The 17,849-nt window shown below is 38.5% G+C and overlaps 1 protein-coding gene across 6 annotated transcripts in view; it reads right to left on the bottom strand.

Moving 5' to 3' along the window:
* Window positions 1–15,884, bottom strand: part of Ptp69D (Protein tyrosine phosphatase 69D) — a 51,326-nt gene extending 35,442 nt beyond the window's left edge. For 4 of the 6 annotated variants that reach the window (XM_076188143.1, XM_076188147.1, XM_076188146.1 and 1 more), the window contains exons 1-8: window positions 15,752–15,884; window positions 9,832–9,926; window positions 9,542–9,665; window positions 4,729–4,904; window positions 3,288–3,423; window positions 2,437–2,591; window positions 367–476; window positions 95–272 (exon numbers count right to left, since the gene is read on the bottom strand). In XM_076188143.1, coding sequence (XP_076044258.1) covers window positions 95–272; window positions 367–476; window positions 2,437–2,591; window positions 3,288–3,423; window positions 4,729–4,904; window positions 9,542–9,665; window positions 9,832–9,889 — 937 coding nt within the window. In that variant the 5' untranslated portion in view covers window positions 9,890–9,926; window positions 15,752–15,884. Of the gene's footprint in view, window positions 1–94; window positions 273–366; window positions 477–2,436; window positions 2,592–3,287; window positions 3,424–4,728; window positions 4,905–9,541; window positions 9,666–9,831; window positions 9,927–14,091; window positions 14,344–15,500; window positions 15,547–15,751 lie in introns of those variants that run through there. The other 2 variants (XM_076188144.1, XM_076188145.1) reach the window with 2 other exon arrangements.
* Between the last annotated feature and the right edge of the window lie 1,965 nt (window positions 15,885–17,849).

Below are 17,849 nucleotides of genomic sequence, written 5' to 3'. Positions count from 1 at the left end.
ATTGACAAAGCCTATTACATGAACTAACAGTAAACTCACATGCGTACAAATATTGAATTACATGAACATCTTGAATACATCTCTTAGACAGTACCTTTATCCAGGACTGCAATGGGGTCACTTGTATTTGAAAGACCAGCACCAATTTCATTTGTTACTTCTACTTGAACAAAATAGCTTTTTGACTCCTCCAGTCCTTCTAATACGGCTCCATAGGTATCTGGAGGTATATCCAAATCAAATGGCTCTAGACTTTCCGGGTCTTCACCTATCTGTAATTGAAGAGACAATTGTATGAGTTTCATTCCCAAAAGCTAAATATGTAATCATAAACTGGTTAATGTAAGCCAGTATTAGATGTCTTACCAAGATTCTAACTTGTGTAACATCAGCATTGTTGTCATTGATGCCCCATTCCACTTGAATTGCTGTCGAACCAACAGCACGTACTTTGGCTAGGGAAACAGTTGGCCGGTCTGTGGTGTGGGGTAGGTCAGGGAAAAATGTATTATATACCACAACATGCTTTTAAAACACTACGAACTATAACCCAATCTTATTTTTAGTTCACAGGAAATCACCATTCAGCACTCAAAATGAAAAAAGTAAACCATGCTGCTTTCTGGTTAAAGATTATTAATTAGGGTGAATAAAACCTAACAGGGGTTGCATTAAGATATACAAATGGCACCCATAAACCTACATTATCCATACAATTATGTCTACATATAAATTCACTCTCGTGACCAATGTGGGACCGAAAACAAGTACCTGTAATCCCTGTGAAACGGAAATCACAGAGAATTATTTCCCTACTGTCCATTTTCAAAATGTGTAAACACTGCTACGTCCATTTGGATATGCAGCCCCATGGGGCTGTCATTTGGTCCATGGACTAGGGCTAAGATTTTTCCCTAAACCTCAACTAAATTTCCATCACTGACTACACAAGTTTTACGTAGAAAACACCTTAATAGTAACATCATAAAAAAATATTGCCACTCCCTTTATAGGGGGAAAGGGCTTTTTGAAACATGTATATATGTATTAAATACTGCCCATCACTTTTAATTCCTAATATCTTTACTTAAGTTTCTGTCTCCCAACCTCTATGACTACATTTTTGACACAATATTGTTCCCAGTCTGAAGCATTCATACATAATAAAATGCAATTCCTTCATATTTTCACAAAAGACAACTGGCATCTGCTCAACTCCTCTTCCTAATACCAGCAGGAGACAGGAACATTGTCATACTAAATGAACACTCCCAGAGAGATCTACGAGAGGGTCTGAGGACCAACACCAAATGCTGGGATTCTGTTTCCAGTCCATGAAAGGAGTTAATACAAAAGGGAAAGACAAGTGTATGCCTCTGCTAAGCCTATTTATCTATATAGCAAAGGGCTCTTCCCCCTTATAAGGGAGGGTGTCTGCCAAGGCATGCACCCAGCTCACTAATCTGTCACCCATTGGTTTCCCTTCCAGTCTTACTCCTCTCGGGTCAAGGGTCATCCTGGTCTCTCACTTACTGCCCAGGTCAGAAGCAATGCAGCAATACACCCTTCTTATATGAGGATAGGGCCTTCTGGTATATATGTATGAAATTTGAGGCATTTATTATGATTATTTTTATACGAGCCCTTCATCCCAAAGAGTTAAGATAAGAGGCAACAAATGGATGTTGGATGGGTGAAAGATGGGTGTATGCCTTGGCTAAACCACCCCAACTTATAAAGGGGAAAGGGTCTTTCAGTATACATATGAATGTATTTTAATGATACCTTTATTTATGCCTTTTCCTTTTTGGCTACCTCCCTTGTAAGGGGGAAAAAGCCTTGGTATATGTACATATGTATAATATTTTTACCATTCTCCTCTCACACTAGTTACTTTTCTGGCATCTAGTGCTACAATTGACGACTCCCTGTCCTCTTCTATGTCTAGCAACATGAAATACCCTATACATTTCCCTCTTACAGCCTTCTCTTCAATGGCCAACTGTTCTTTGGCTCCATTTCCCCTGTTTTTTGTACCCAACTTGCCTCTTGCCTTTTTTTCTCTTCCTTCCAAAATAGATTTTTACTTTTTTCAAAAACCTACCACACTTCACATCTGTTTTTCTCATAACCTTCCTCACCTTGAACTCCATTTCCACCCTCTTTAGTCTATTATCTCTCATATGATTCCTAGTATGCAGACAATACTTGAATTCAAGGCAATTAATAAGATATCCTTTTCAATGCTTTCTCCTTTAAATATTCTATCCAAGGTATACAAACCTGTGTATAAATAGTTTCCTACATTTCCCCTTCCTAAAACTAAACTGGTCACTTTTATATAGCCTAAAATGAACATTCCTTTGTGCCTAGGACAGTACAAGGTTTAAAGATGTGTTAGAAATATTATCAAGAGCTCTCCATACAAATACGTACCATATATTGTGAGATGTGCAGTACCCATTACATCCCCTTCACCAACCTTGTTGTGGGCTTTACACATGTAAGTCCCATTGTCTTTAAGTGTTACATTATCAATGGACAATCGAGACATATGTAAAGCTGATTCATTGCGTAATTCTAATTTGAATCTGAAAGAGGATTTCCATCAATTAGTCTCAATCACGAAAAAAGGAAACATCAAATGGATTTATATTTTCTACAATTCTAAATATGGGTTCTTTTTCATTTCCTAGGAAGTGCCAAGATAAGAGGCAGGGTAGAGGGTGGAGGGGAGTGGAGTGTATTGGGGATGGAATGTGTGGGAATGGTTTTTATGCCTTTGTTTTTTTGGCTACCTCCCTTGTAAGGGGGAAAAAGCCTTTGGTATATGTATGGAAGAAATCTTCCATTTGTAGAGACAAAAATCTATGAGGACCTAGAATGTGACAATGAACTTTTTTTTTCCCTCCCCACAAAGGGTTTTATGAATATACATACATACCAGGTATTCCCCATTGTATGCGGGTGAATCACAATATACAATCATCCCACATCTATCTAAAAACTCGTTTGTTGTCCCTCCCATCTTAGCATCTTGTAGATGAAGGGTCATCATCTTCCCTGCCACATTACTCAGGTCAAAGGCCATGTAGCAAGACACAACACCTCGACAGCAGGGTAATCACCGAGTTTTGGAGGGACATGGGGTGGGTGTATCCTTTAACTTGTCAACCCCTCTTATAAAAGGAAAAGGCCTTTTGGTATGTATGTGCAACTTTTCAATTTAATATTGTCCCCATAGATAGAAGAGCTTCTTAGATCAAATGAAATACTGAATTCCTTACCTCTTATCATCCTTTTTCATTAACTTGTTTATCCATTCAACCTCGGGTGCTGGAGCAGCAGAAAATGTGCACGCCAGTATAGCTTTGTGACCTACTTTCACTGTTGCATTTTGAACTTCTTGTAAAACAGGGGCCGCTAGAAATAAAATAACACTCTTAGACTGTTTTGGAAATGGTTGCAAATGTGCAAATTTTGTGGCCATATTAATTTTGAAGAAAGAAAGAAATAAAGAAATAAAGAAAGAAAGAAAAGAAAAGAAAAAAAAAAAAAAAAAAAAAACTGAAGTAAACATTATTAATCTAATTGTAGGTACACTCCCATGGGAATGAGAACAAGGGGAAGGCCTTCATGTACAGAAATGCAAACAAACTAGTTCAACAACTACATAATGGAGTCTTTCATAGTACTTTGTACAAGATATAGAAGAACAGTTCATGAGGGAAGCATGAATGGGTAAGTTTACATGCACCAATGTTTATGAGGAGAGCAGCAATAATCTTTTTGGAGGCTACATGTAGCTATAATATTTACAAAAACACTGTAATGACATGAAACGAATGCTTATAGTATTGTTAAGTCTTTTAAAAATTGAAATTTATTAAGAAAATCCTTACATATTTCTGTAACATATGTATATGCCATTACCTGTAAAGCAGGTGACTAGGCACAAGATAGGAACATCCCCACTTTTCACTCTAATGACACAAGATCCTTTCATTCATTCCTGATTATTTTATATCCTGATTTCATCTAACCCCATCTGTTCACCTCTTCCTCAGGAATAAATACAAAAAGAAAGCTATGTAAAGAAGTGAATGTACCCACATAAGGCATCAGATGCAAAACACAGACCCACACCAAAAGATCTAATTATGCCACCCCTCCTATCTCAGCATATTGGGGATGAAGGTTTGTCTGACTCAAGGGTCAAATACAGTACAGTGAGGCACAGCTTCAATCCATGGTCTGACAGTCAAAGTTGGTTTACCCTCCTATACTCTACCATTTATATCAACCACAATTTCTACCCTGATAATTCTATCTTCCACTCTCTCCTCCTTGTTTTAATGATGTACCACAAGCATCCAAAACTATTTCCACTTCACTCATCCATCCCTCCCATCCTAAATCTTCCTCCTGAGTTTCCTCCATTTCTGGTTTCCACACTCTTTTCACCTGCCATCCCTCATTCATTCTTTCCATACACCCAAACCATTTCAGCATTCTTTAACCTTGCCCTATCAGTTTTCTTCTGACATCCGTTCTCTGAAACCCCCCTCAGTCATTATTCACAAACATGGAATCTTAGCACATAAATCTCTCTTTTAAGTAACGCCACTCTCAAGAACCTTTCTTCAAACTTTTGTACAAAGCAATGTTCAAGGTTTTCTCTAAAACTTTGATGATACAGAAGTGACAAGTGGAAATTCCAGAACTTACCTTCTACGTGGAGGGTGACGTTCCTCTGTCCCTGTTTCTCTTTGTTGGAACGAACAGTAATACAGTAGTAACGCCCTGAATCTCTTAACCCGACATTAACTAAGGTCAGGGTACTAACCCATCCTCCTCCTTGTTCTTCTTTTCCAGTCTCTATGTTCCAATGAGTATTATCATTTCTGTCAAGTAAAAGATTTAGACTTAAAAAACTAAAGCAAAATTGCTGTGAAGACAAAATGCATGCTGAGGACTTTATCCAAACGAGGAAAGTCCACATCAATAGAGGTTAGCAACTATCTCAAGCAAACTCCCACAACTAACCCTGTAAGGATTAAATGTCACAAAGATTTTGTTCTTGCTTACAACCAGATGTTTTTATTCAGCTTTGAGGAACCTCCAGCTGGTAAGGGGTTAAAACGATCAGACACTGGCCAGAATACAATCTAACATCTCTTAATACTTTCAATACATGATCATGCCTTCTGGTAAATAAAATCATCTAGCACAAGCTAGAACAAAACCTTTAAAGGCATCTTTGTAATACATACATACATATACCATAGGCTTCTCCCCACTTACAAGGCATAAAATCCACTCCCACCCATTCCATCCCCATACTCCACTCCCATTCATCCTCCTCCCTCCCTCTTATCTTGGCTCCTCCTGGATGATGGGTCATCCCTGCATCTTGCCCACTGCCCTGGGTCAGAAGCAGTGTCACAAGACACAGCACATCCACAGCAAGACTGCTTCATTAAATTGGCGACCCCCTCCTCCATCCCCTCATGCAGAAATAGAGAAGACCAGGAGAAATCCCTTTGGGCTGTGTCCATTCATTTTTCACACATAATCCCTCACTCCCCATCCCTCACCCAATCCCTTTCATGCATCACAGAATCACCCATACACAACCATTCTCCATTCACCCCTACCTTCTGTCTTCTCCTGTCCTTCCTCAACAGACATTCCCCTCTTTCCCAATGCCCCTTTTACCCCATCCATCCATCTCATCCTTGGTCGCCCCCTAATATTCACTCCTACCTCTGCCTTCCACACCTCTTTTACTAATCTTTCTTCACTCATTCTTTCCATGTGTCTAATCCATCCCAATACTCTTTCATCAACCCTCTCCCTACTCCCTTTTCACTCCCGTTCTCCTCCTCATTTCTCACTCTATTCAGCCTAGTAACCCCAATCATGCTTCTCAGGTACCTCATCTCAAACACATTCAAACTCCTCCTCCCTTATGTTCCATGTTTCTGCCCCATACAGTGTTGTCAGTACAATCACTCCATACAATCTCCTCTGAGCATCCATTCCCAAATATCTATTTCTGATTGCACTTTTCAATCCCCCAAGGCATTTACTTGCTTCTCTCAATCTACATTCTTCCTCCATCTCCACTCCTCCCTTTCCCACCACATTTGCACCCAAGTATCTAAAACTATCCACTTCCTCCAGTCTCTCTTGATACTTCCAGTCTGCTGCCACTTTCTCCCTTTGTACATCTCATCACCTTCCTTTTACTCACATTTATCTTCAACTTCCTTCTTTCATACACCTTCCAAACTCTGTCACTAACTTCCTCAATCCCTCTTCTGATCCTGCTACAAGCAATGTCATCAGCAAACAACAACTGGCGTATCTTCCACTTTTCTCCATTTTCTTTAACCATCTCCAATCTCTGACCCATTACCCTTGCATTTAACCCTTGAACAGCAAAGGTGATATAACATCCCTGGCAAGTTCTCACCTTTACCTCAAACCACTCACTCTCTCCTTTTCTAATTCTAACACAAGCTCTATTATTCTTGTAAAAATTCTTGACTCCTTTTAAAAGCTTTCCTCCTATCCCATACATTTGCAATACCTCACATGGTGCCTTCCTGTCTACCCTATCATAAGCCTTTTCCAAATCCATAAAGATCCAAAATACATCCTTACCTTTTCCTAAAGCTTTCTCACATATCTGTTTTACCACAAAATTCTGATCTATGCAACCTGTAACAGTCCTAAATCCACACTGTTCCTTACTAATTACTCTCTCAGTTCATCTCCTAATCCTTTCAATCAAGACCCTCCCATAAGCCTTCCCAACTACACTTAACAAACTGATCCCTCTAAAACTACTGCACTCTCACTTGTCCCCTTGTAAAGTGGAACTATACAGACACTCTACTCTATCTTAAGGGGGTACGCGACACCTGGGGGGGTGAATTTGGTCAAGATATGGCATTTTTCAAAACTGTGTTCAAAATGTTCGTATACCACTTAGAAATAAATCCCGACAAATAATTTTCCAGTCGCGCGCAATTTAAAGGTCCTGGGTGAGATTTAAAGGCACAACCCACACTAGAGGGAGACGTGCCACTTAGGACCTTCAGGCGCAGCGAATAACGTTGAAATTTGATTGAATTTACACTCGCCCAGTGTATCAACGGCCAATACGATTGTGGAGGGGAAGGGAAGAAGGTGGAGGGAGAATATTTCGCCAACTTTGTGCGAAACTAAGCGTTAGTTCCCGGCTAGCTCTGAAAAGGGAAGTACGCATGTCTCATGAGCTCTCATTGCAATCTATTACTTTAGCTAGTACATATTACTCTTTAGTACAGTCATCATGGGTAGCAAAAAGAACAAAAGAACATCACAATGACAAAAAACAGCAGTTAAAGATGGCAAGCAGTCAAAGACGACTAAAGATCTCACCACCTCTCACTCCACCACCGCCCTCACCTGCACCTCTGTGACGGTGACAGAGGTAAAGGACAACATTAGACTAAACAATTCAAAGAGGAAGATTAAATCCAAAGAAGAAAGCAAGAGGAAAAAGATCAAGGCTATACAGGAAGAAGAAAGAAGAAGGGACATCATATGATGCTGGAGGGGGTGCCCTACCAACATAGATTGGCGAGGGGAATCTGATGAGGAAAGAGAAGGCGCCCACCACTGGAAAATAAACCTCTTTCCAATGATTTAGATACCCTGAAGACCCCCAGCAGAGAGGTTTCATATGAAGAAACCGCCAAAGGTGCAAAAAAGCAAATTATATGATGTTGTCGTCTGTGCATCGTCACTACTGTGACATACTTATACTTTAGTTTTTCAGTATTTAAAGTACTTATAATTAAAATATGTTGATAATTTTTACTGTACTTACTTATTATATAATAAGAATTAAGCCATGAAAAAATCAGTCAAATTGGTGAAACTATAAGCAAGTTACAGATATATTCATATTTCAAGTTGCCATATCTCCGTTCGATATTTTTCTACTTTTTTTTAATCATAAAAAATCTAATATACATCAGATTTAGATGAAACTTACAGGGAATATTACTTTTAGTAACTGCTAGGGCCAATCGTTTGAATATTTTGAATAGGATGAAAGAGTTCGGAGTAATAATGGAAACAAGAGCAAAAAAATTGTATTTTTCACGATTTTTGCCAGACATTAAAATTGAAATGCCTGTATGCAAAAGTATAAAGGAAATTGTTCAATTACTCAATGACCGGCCCTAGGTGTGCCTACTGACTAATCATAGCCAAAATATAAAACAAATTGGTCCACGTATTAGGGTGCTGTGCACTTTTAAATGTCGCTACTGGTATACGTACATGTGTACATACATCATTCTGCTTCACCTAAAATGTAGGCAATATGGATACCTATTTACCTGAGAAGTTTCAGCTCTTTACTCTAAATATTTTAGAAAATGACCTCCAGGTGTCGCGTACCCCCTTAACATTAAATAATCTCACAAGCCAGACCACCATCCCTGTACCTCCTTTTTTTTTAATACATTCTGCATGACACCCATCCAACCCAGGTGCCTTACCTGCTCTCATCATCTTAACAACTGCCTTCACTTCATCTTTCCTTATTTCTCCTTCATTTTCCTCACTCATCACTGTCATTTTCTTAGTGCTTCCCACTGCAACTACCTTTCCCTCCCTATCCTCCTTCACATTTAGCAACTCCCTAAAATACACTGCCCATCTTCCTCTTACTGCCATCTCTTCCATTATCATCTCTCCATCTGGACCTTTGTAATGAAAGGGTTAAAATAGACACTGGCATATCCATTGGGAATCAAAATAGACACTGGGTTGTCCAATGGGTATCATGATTAGCTGTTTTGAAAGGTGTGAAAGTCAATCTTCAAATAGCCAAATTTGTACTATGGTAGGCGGCAGATATTCTCCAATTTGTAATTGTCCTTTAACAAGTCTACCAAGAGTTTAGATTTCACATCCATGCCTAAACAGCTCTCATTTTTAAACAATCAATGTTCCATTTCAGGACAATACTTTTAGTATGTTTGGCCAGTGACCAACATTGTGATATTATGCAAACCTGTTCATTAAGCTCCAAAACAATTCAGCACTACCTTATATAAATTTTAATATGGCTATGGGATTAACCCTCAACCAGAACTGTGTCTCAATCAGTCAAGACCCTATCTGCGCCAGCCTACTTATCCAATAAATAAAATCAATTTGGTGTGTGATACATCAGAATTTGAAAAGGGCATGGCTACCCTGAGAGTGTTATGAAATTATTTATTGTCTAATATAAAAATATTTTTGTTACATTTGAGAACACAATAACACATTACTATACTTATATTTTCTGTTCACCAACATTATTTCTTAAAATTCTATCTACCCATCTGTACATCAAAGGTTTCTTCCCTCCTCATATGGGAGGTAGCCAGCCCTTGGAAGGGCAAAGAAGCCTTTTTAAAAATAATTTCTCTTTTCTTTTAAACTTCAATTTTAAAGAAAAAGTAATTGAAAAAAGTTGTTTTGGTCTTACGTAATGTTGTGGTGCCCATGCTTCCAGAACAACGCATCTCCTCTGCCCTCACACACAAAAGTGACATTGCTACCCTTCTCTGCTGTGCTTGGGTCAATGGATAGTTTTGTCACACGTTGGCAATCTGAAAGATATTTGTACTGCATTAAAGAGCTTTCGAATCACACCTACTTTCTTGTGTGAAGCAATGTGTAATTATGAACATTTTATCATTACCCTTCTTGCTATTTCAAATTGTTCTGGATCAAGTTTATGTTCACAAAAACTAATATTGCTACAGAATTACTTACATATATGTACAACCAATCCAAAATAAAAAAGAAGGACTGGGACAAGCTGCCTTGCCATTTCGCTTCAATGTTATCACTGCACCTGCCTAGGGGTCCTGAAAATATATGTACATAAATCAACAAAAGAAAAGAAAGAAAAATGCAAACAAGTGCAGTACAAGATAATATAAACTAAATGTGATACCAGAAAGAACACTGCCACCAAAACAGATTCAAATCTGTAAATATTTTGTGAAATCACCTATGTTTTACAATTTGTTTTGTAACTAAATGATAAAACATCTATTTCTGCCTGTCATTAGCAAAAGATGGGCTACATTAATATCATGATTTCCAGAATCTAACATTACGATCACACATTATGGGACACCTATAGTATTTGTTTTCACAAAAACTATATAAATCTGATGCCTCTATTCTGTCATTAATAAAACTTATTGCTATTAATAACTGCACCTCTATTAAGAATATTAGCCTCATTTCACAATGTGGCCACCTGTTAAAAATATAATTTAATAAAGAATTCATATTTCTTAATGTAAGCTAGATCAATCAATCAATCAATCCATTGTCTTAGTTCTCTCTGGCAGGAGACCTGTGGCTCCCAGATGGCCAGCCATGGCCATCTGGTTCATCGCATAAGTAATTCAGTGTAGGTTTTGTGTTGCTGTCTTGAGCATGTGTGTAACAGCATACTAAATTAGCTGCTCCATGTCTTTCCTGAGGCAGATGCATCTAGAGCAATAGGTGTCTGTTGCTAGGCTGATTCTATATTGACACTGGTGTAGCACAACTCTTGTCTATTTTGGAAGTGATTTTTCTGCGGGGTTGATTTCTTAAAGAATTTGGTGGCATACCCAGTACAGAATATGACAGTCTGTTATGGAGGGCTTACTTTGTGATATGTGTGCATTTGTGCTTTAGTCTGGGAGTAATATGAAATGGTGGGGTATGTTATTGCAGATGTTTGGGTAGAATAATTCTGGGGTTGTTTTTGTGTTACATATAGTGGGCTGTGTTTGTGCTAACAAGCAGCACCTTCAAGTGACAACAGTGATGTAATGGAAGGTCAGATCCCAAAAGCATTGTACTGGAAAGGAACAACTTTCCCAGCTAATACACAGGTGCTTACAAACCCTAACCTCCATCTGGAGGTGTAACCACTAGTAGCTGGTGCCTACAAGTAAATGTTCTTTAACTATTTGGTCACCTGTAGTTAATTCAAAATCAGTTTATCAACACAGTCATGCAAGTTATCAATGAGTCATGTCCTGTAGTTAACAAGTCCTTTCCATCACATATCCTTAACCACAAAATTGCACTTAAAAAAAAGTTGTTTTTTTCTGGATTTAAAAAGGAGAGGCCCAAGGACACTGCCAGCCACTGCAGGTTTCGAGTCAGTGAAACTTGAGGCAACAATATACCACTAAGTTATCCCATCCCCAGTAACCTCTCCAGCATGGCAATTGTTTTCCTAGTTTTTTTTTATCATATGTTCAAATGATTCCATCTAGATAGAGAAGCACTACTAAGTTACACTGAAGCACTAGACTATTTCGAGTAATCACTTGGGCATACTTTTCATAATATCGTCTGATTTTATTCAGCTGAAAGGGCATTACAGTATTGAAATGGTTGAGACCTTGCTGAGAACAATGGCAATGACATGATTTGAATGCAAAAAAAATCCATCTCTCTATCTCTGAATGGAGAGTGAACTTGCTGAAACCAACCAGTTTCTTTCAGATGCTGCAACCTTGGCAAAGATAAACACAGATGCTGAAATCTAGAAACCTTGACAAGATACAAAATGGATCTGGGAATAACTCCCCCTGCACAGGTTGTTTGTGTGTGTGTGTGTGTGTGTGTGTGTGTGTGTGTGTGTGTGTGTGTGTGTGTGTGTGTGTGAGAGTGTGAGAGAGTGAGTGAGAGAGAGAGTGAGTGAGAGTGAGAGAGAGAGAGAGAGAGAGAGGGGGGGGGGAGGGGGAGAGGGAGAGGGGGAGCGGGAGGGAGGGAGGGAGGGAGGGAGGGAGAGAGAGAGAGAGAGAGAGAGAGAGAGAGAGAGAGAGAGAGAGAGAGAGAGAGAGAGAGAGATAGAGAGGGAGGGCAAGTGAAAGAGAAAAAGAGGGTGAGAAAGGGAATGAGAAAGATATAGAGATAGAGATCCTCATTAGTTATTCAGACACTTTCTGCTTCTGAGGCCATCCCAGCAATCATTCATTACTGGTTCATCAAGTCAACTTTAGAGCACATCACACTAACACTTGCTAAAAGCACCTGTCATATTACATGAGAGACCATCCACCATAGCATACCAATGAACACTACTGCAATGCAATGCATACCATCCACCTACTCCACCCAACCATACTAACAGGAACAAATAAAAACATAGTTCTTACAGAAAGAACTTTAGGTAGCATGGAGCCTAACAAGATGATATCTCTCGCCACAAATACACAAACTAAACTAAATATTTTCATCTAAATGGATATAACACAAAACAGATTATACATGTCCATTCTGCCAGGTTGCATTAATCATGACAATACACATATTTACACTGTTCAGCACTAACACCACAAAGCCATGAGCAATACATATTTGGGAGGGAAGACATATGGCAAGAAGCTGAGAGGGTGACCCGGTTCCTCTGTACCACTGGTGTAAGTATCCAGTGACAACATGTGCTAACAACAACCTTCTGGAGATACTTTGACATAGTTATGCAATGCAGAGTATCTGTATGGATAAAAATCTAGCTACTCAAAAAGGGCATTCTCTGACTCACTACCACTCAGGATCATATCTCTACAGGTTAAGTATTTCCTGTCAGATAATACAAACATTCCTTATACACTGATAGTGAGGTTTGTGTGCCATATAGGATAATGACTGCCTAAGTTTTATTCAATCAATATTTTTGGGACTTTAATGAGTGCTATGGACCAGTGATGGAGCATTGTTTAATGACTTATGACTTTATCACAATGAGGAATACTGACCACTTAATATCTACTATCCCTCTGTTTTGCTATCCTCCTATCTCTCCATTGCCACCACTATGATTTCACCTCTTCAATGCAATACTGTCCCCAAAGACAGAAGTACTAGATAATGCTGCTGAAACACAAGGACATGTTTGGTCTGGGTAATCCTTGGGTTAGAGGTTACTGGTACTACATTAACAACTATCCTATTGACACACTTGTCCCCTGATAATTACAATATTAAATCTATATATTTGAAGTCAATTTTACAAATCAAAACAATATAAAAATACAAGAGCCAGAAGGATACTGACTGACAGGGTTTGATTCTAGATATACAGTTATTTACCATATTCCTCTACTGTTACATTTAATTAGTTGTTTCTGATGAATTATAATTTCACTTATTCTGTGCAAATGTTGTCATTTTGGTGATAACTCCTAATAAGCAAAACATGGTGCTATAATTAATCTCACTAAGATGTAAATTTTCTGTGGTAAATAGTAATGCTAATATACAATGAAGCTCAAGGATAATGTAGTTACTTTTTTTTTTCAAATCAAAATCCTTGGTAGATTCATTAAGGTACCTATAATGAATTATTTTACACTAAAGCTGTAGCCAGTCTACATTAAGAAAGTGGCATTAGCACATTGACTACAAAACACAATATGTACCAAACCAGAACTGTACAAGGGGTGAAATGACCATCAACTGGCTGTTCTAAATTAATTAAATTAACAGCTTGTTTTTGCATGTACTCCTAGTATTCTAGATATTTGACAACAATAGGAATCATGGTTATTTATTAGACATCTGTAATGCTTTCTGCTTTAAGTTTCACAATAATATCCTCCTGATTACAAATGGACATGTTCTCAGAGATAGCGTTTTCTCCAATGCTTCTAGGCAAGTTTCAAAATAGTGGCAAATGTCACCGACGGTTGAAACAAAAGTTGTAATTATGTCTTTGAAAAGTGTTAACCTTGTTCTTCACAACAGCATGCCAATCAACAATTTGTATTGAGAATTCAGTGGAAACATCATTTATGATTTTTGGTGATCAGTTACTGATTCGGCATTTAATAAAGACACTAAGTCATGTTCAAAGGCATTTATCACCTTTGCATTATCACGATTGATTTTCAATATCTTAAAATATCCCAACTACTACCTTCCTATACAACAGATTATTAACTTCCTCAAAAATCTTATTTCTCTTTGCCCACTCTGTATCACTAAACAACATTACCAGTTTATCATACTTACATTTGTTGATAGTAGATCTAACTTCATCTATTTCAGCATAAATTATATGACGTAATAGCACAAATCATAATCCACGTCACATGTAACTTTTCCTCTGTGCTACATGCAGCACAGTTGTGATCACACAGTCCAGTCTTCCATCTTTATACTGTAGTTTTCTAGGTGATAATCACCCACTTGAGGCACTTTGCAACTTTGTTCAATACACTACACACTCACTGGTTTCAGTAAACACCAAGCCTATTACACATTCTAAAACAGAGCTCTAGAATTAACCCAGCAAATTCAAACTTGCTCAAATTTCTGCAATAGTATTTGTAGCTTTATTACGAGAGAAACTCTGTGTAACTAGCTCACACCTGCAGCACACATATCTTTCCGGTACACTTGTGAAAAAAAAAAAAAAAGCTTCACTGAATAAACATGAGCACGGTTTCTCTCCACAGCAACAACGTATAAATACTTAACATACAAGGACTATGTCCACTGTTTTTTAAATTTAAAGATTATATAAAGTATCCACAGCAAAATGGTTAGCTAATTTCAGCCTCTTTCCTCCATACCTTCCACAATACCCATTATCTTGTTATATGCATATGGTATCTCATTTGCTTTTGAGACACTATCACATACAAATGAAATTATCATAATTTTCACCCTAAATAAAATCAGTACACTGATTCTAACTTTTGTGTAATTCCTCTAAATAATCACAAATTGATCATACTCTACTGTGATACTTTACTGAAACTTTATAATTCAGTGTACTCCCTATGATGAATACAAGTGTAATGTTTTTTAATATTTCAAATGTGAAAGGAATTTTAAAATATTCATCATTAAGTAAATATGAAAGCTACATTCATTAAGTGGCACATGACCTCATACTTTTGCCTTTTTGAATAAGACACTGGTATCAATAGCTTTAAGTCATTCAAAAGTTAGTATGTAAATTTTGAAACTACAAATTTGACAGTTCACTACATGAGAAACCAAAGTTTAAATTTAACCATTCACATTTCAACATGTATTTTTCTGATTACTTTAGTAACAACTGTATGTATCTACAATAACAGTATCAAATCAACAACTTTTAAGAAAATGTTTAATTTCAAGCAATCAAATCACTACACATGAAATTTAAAACAAACTAAGAAACTTCAAGGGAAAATTTTAAACTTGCAGTTCTATTTCCTTCTGCATCGCATATTTTGAATATACTCCACCACTATGCTGTATAAACTCTAAAGAGCACCAAGGCAAACAAATAACCTAGACACTGTGCACACTGTGTCTGGCAAAAACTGGTAAAAAACCCTTGACGCTATCCTCTACCTCCCAAGGTGCCAACTCCACTTCCCCTTTCAACACAGGAAGCACATGCTCTACCTTACACATCCATCACACACCTGTGAAACGTTCTAATATGGTCACAATAAAATTCCATTTGATGATCCGAGAAGACGAGAGTGAAATATAGCCATCTGCGCGTTGCTAAGTCACTGTAAGGCGTTTATTTACATCTTCCAACGACAACGACCTTCCACCGGGCACAGCCTACCTCGATCACCCTTTCAATTTCAGACACCTCTAGTGGAAGCATACCATCATAATTACTTCTGATTTCACTTGTAAACCATGAATATACTTTCAAACTTACCATTATATAACATAAAAAGTAGCTAGCTGTAACCATCTACCGTAATAAACATAAAAATAGTAAACGGACGCCTTTGTTTACACCACAGCGTAAGTCACATTTACTACTGCCATCTTGTGGGGAAATACACAACTCGCTGGGCGCGGCGACACTCGTTTTCTATATTGTGGGATGGAGAAAACGACTTCACAAGGATGGACTGCACACAATTTTGAAGATAATATTAATTTTGGTAACTCAGTATAATTTTTTCCTCTAAATTATTTCACTTAACCACACACCTATTCATTCCCTAAAAATAGAAATGTTTCGTGACGTCAGTGAATGTTTACAAATTATGATCCAGACTACCGCGCCTTGACTAAGGTTGGATGTTATGGATGTGGATTTTCCCATTACCAGACAGCCACATGACGGAAGTTTGGAAGCATGCTGCAACAAACCGCGTGGTTGTTGGAAGTAAAATAGGGAAGGATGCATCATACATGGTCCTAGGGACTTTCTTATGATAGGTATGTTGATGAAAGTTTTGCTTAATTAAATGTATTCTGTCCGTACATTCCTATTCGTAAAAGTTGACTGTAAAACACACTTGTCATACCTTATATTTGTAGCTCCTGTATTACAGAAAATATAAAAACTCTAATCTCATTGGCAGATGTGAGTTACAAGTTTGCATTTCTGCGTACACAAATCATTGTTGATTATTATGTAATCTATTATTTGCATACCATATACCCTCTCACACGGTACACGCATATGTTACAAAAATTTGGAATCCCAGAGCCTGATAAATCCTACTGAAAACTTTTGTATTACGTCATAATAATGATTAGTACTTCGGGGTACTATGAGATCACGTGAGGTATTAAAGGGGTGGTAGTAAATAAGTAATAATCATTCTTCTTTGAATGAATATTTGTCTTCAGCTATGTATAAGAATGGTGAGTCTGGTCCTTAAGGGTGTCGCAAACATCTTCATTAGATAATGCAGGGGAATTATTATTATTGTTATTATTATTATTATTATTATTATTATTATTATTATTATTATTATTGTAATAATATTTTTTTTTTGCACCCGAGGTCGTTGTGGAACCAAAGGTACGGTTGATCATTGCAATTCGTTATAACAGTAATCTCGTTTGGTTCTGAGGTTCACAATTCTTTTGCTGCGAAGGAGTGGGGGGGGCTTCCTTCGACTGAAGAAAATCGCATGGCAGCTGGCGGGGGAGGAGAGGGAAGGTGCAGGACAATTTCCAGATCTTGCCGAGAAGACCATCTTGAATAATCTCCAAGCGATTTTATTCAGCTACGCGATGCCCTTTATGTCTGTGGAAAAAATTGAATTATCTGTCCCTGGTAGCTCGTCTTTCGCTCTTCGTTCAGAGGCGTTGGGATAAGAAGGCGGGTTAAATGGGCAGTCATTTTGTTTGGTATGGGGGTGTGTGTGCTTTGACTCTGCCACTCCCCATATAAGGGGGGAGTGGGCCTTTGGCACACACACACACACACACACACACACACACACACACACACACACACACACACACACACACACACACACACACACACACACACACACACACACACACACACATTCGACTCTATGGCGCAATTGGTAGAGTTCCCGGCCGCCACTACGGCGGTCCGGGTTCGAATCCCGTCCAGTGCTGAAATAATTTAAGTATCGTTGCCCTGCGAGTCGTTACTCCAACTCTCGTGGGCGGGGAGTGGGGTGTGCGTGTAAGGTCACAGTGTTACCCATAGATCGGTCATATATGAGCTCTGAGCTCTCGTCCGGGAGGGAAATAGCTGTCGATCACGAGTCCAACGCGTGATATGCAAGACCATGGTGAATCACACGCATGCACGATGTAGTGTCTCGTCTTGGTAGCGCAGCTGTTCCGTAAGTTTTGGTCAATATTTGTTTATCTCTTTAGGAAGGTCGTTGGTGTTAGTCCTTCTTGGTATTCTGTAAACACAAGCGTCTTGGTGTGCAGCTAAGGCCAGGAGACTTCATTCTTCCTGGAGAAACCTCGCCGGGAAGGCAGCCGTGGTCCACCTGAGGCGCCTCTGGAGATGTCGAGGACAGCCT

The sequence above is a fragment of the Oratosquilla oratoria genome, chromosome 7, assembly GCF_046742065.1.
Source record: "Oratosquilla oratoria isolate Oo_2021 chromosome 7, ASM4674206v1, whole genome shotgun sequence".
NCBI classification, from domain to species: domain Eukaryota; kingdom Metazoa; phylum Arthropoda; class Malacostraca; order Stomatopoda; family Squillidae; genus Oratosquilla; species Oratosquilla oratoria.
Note: the sequence above shows the minus strand (reverse complement) of the source record. Positions and strands in the feature narration are given on the sequence as shown.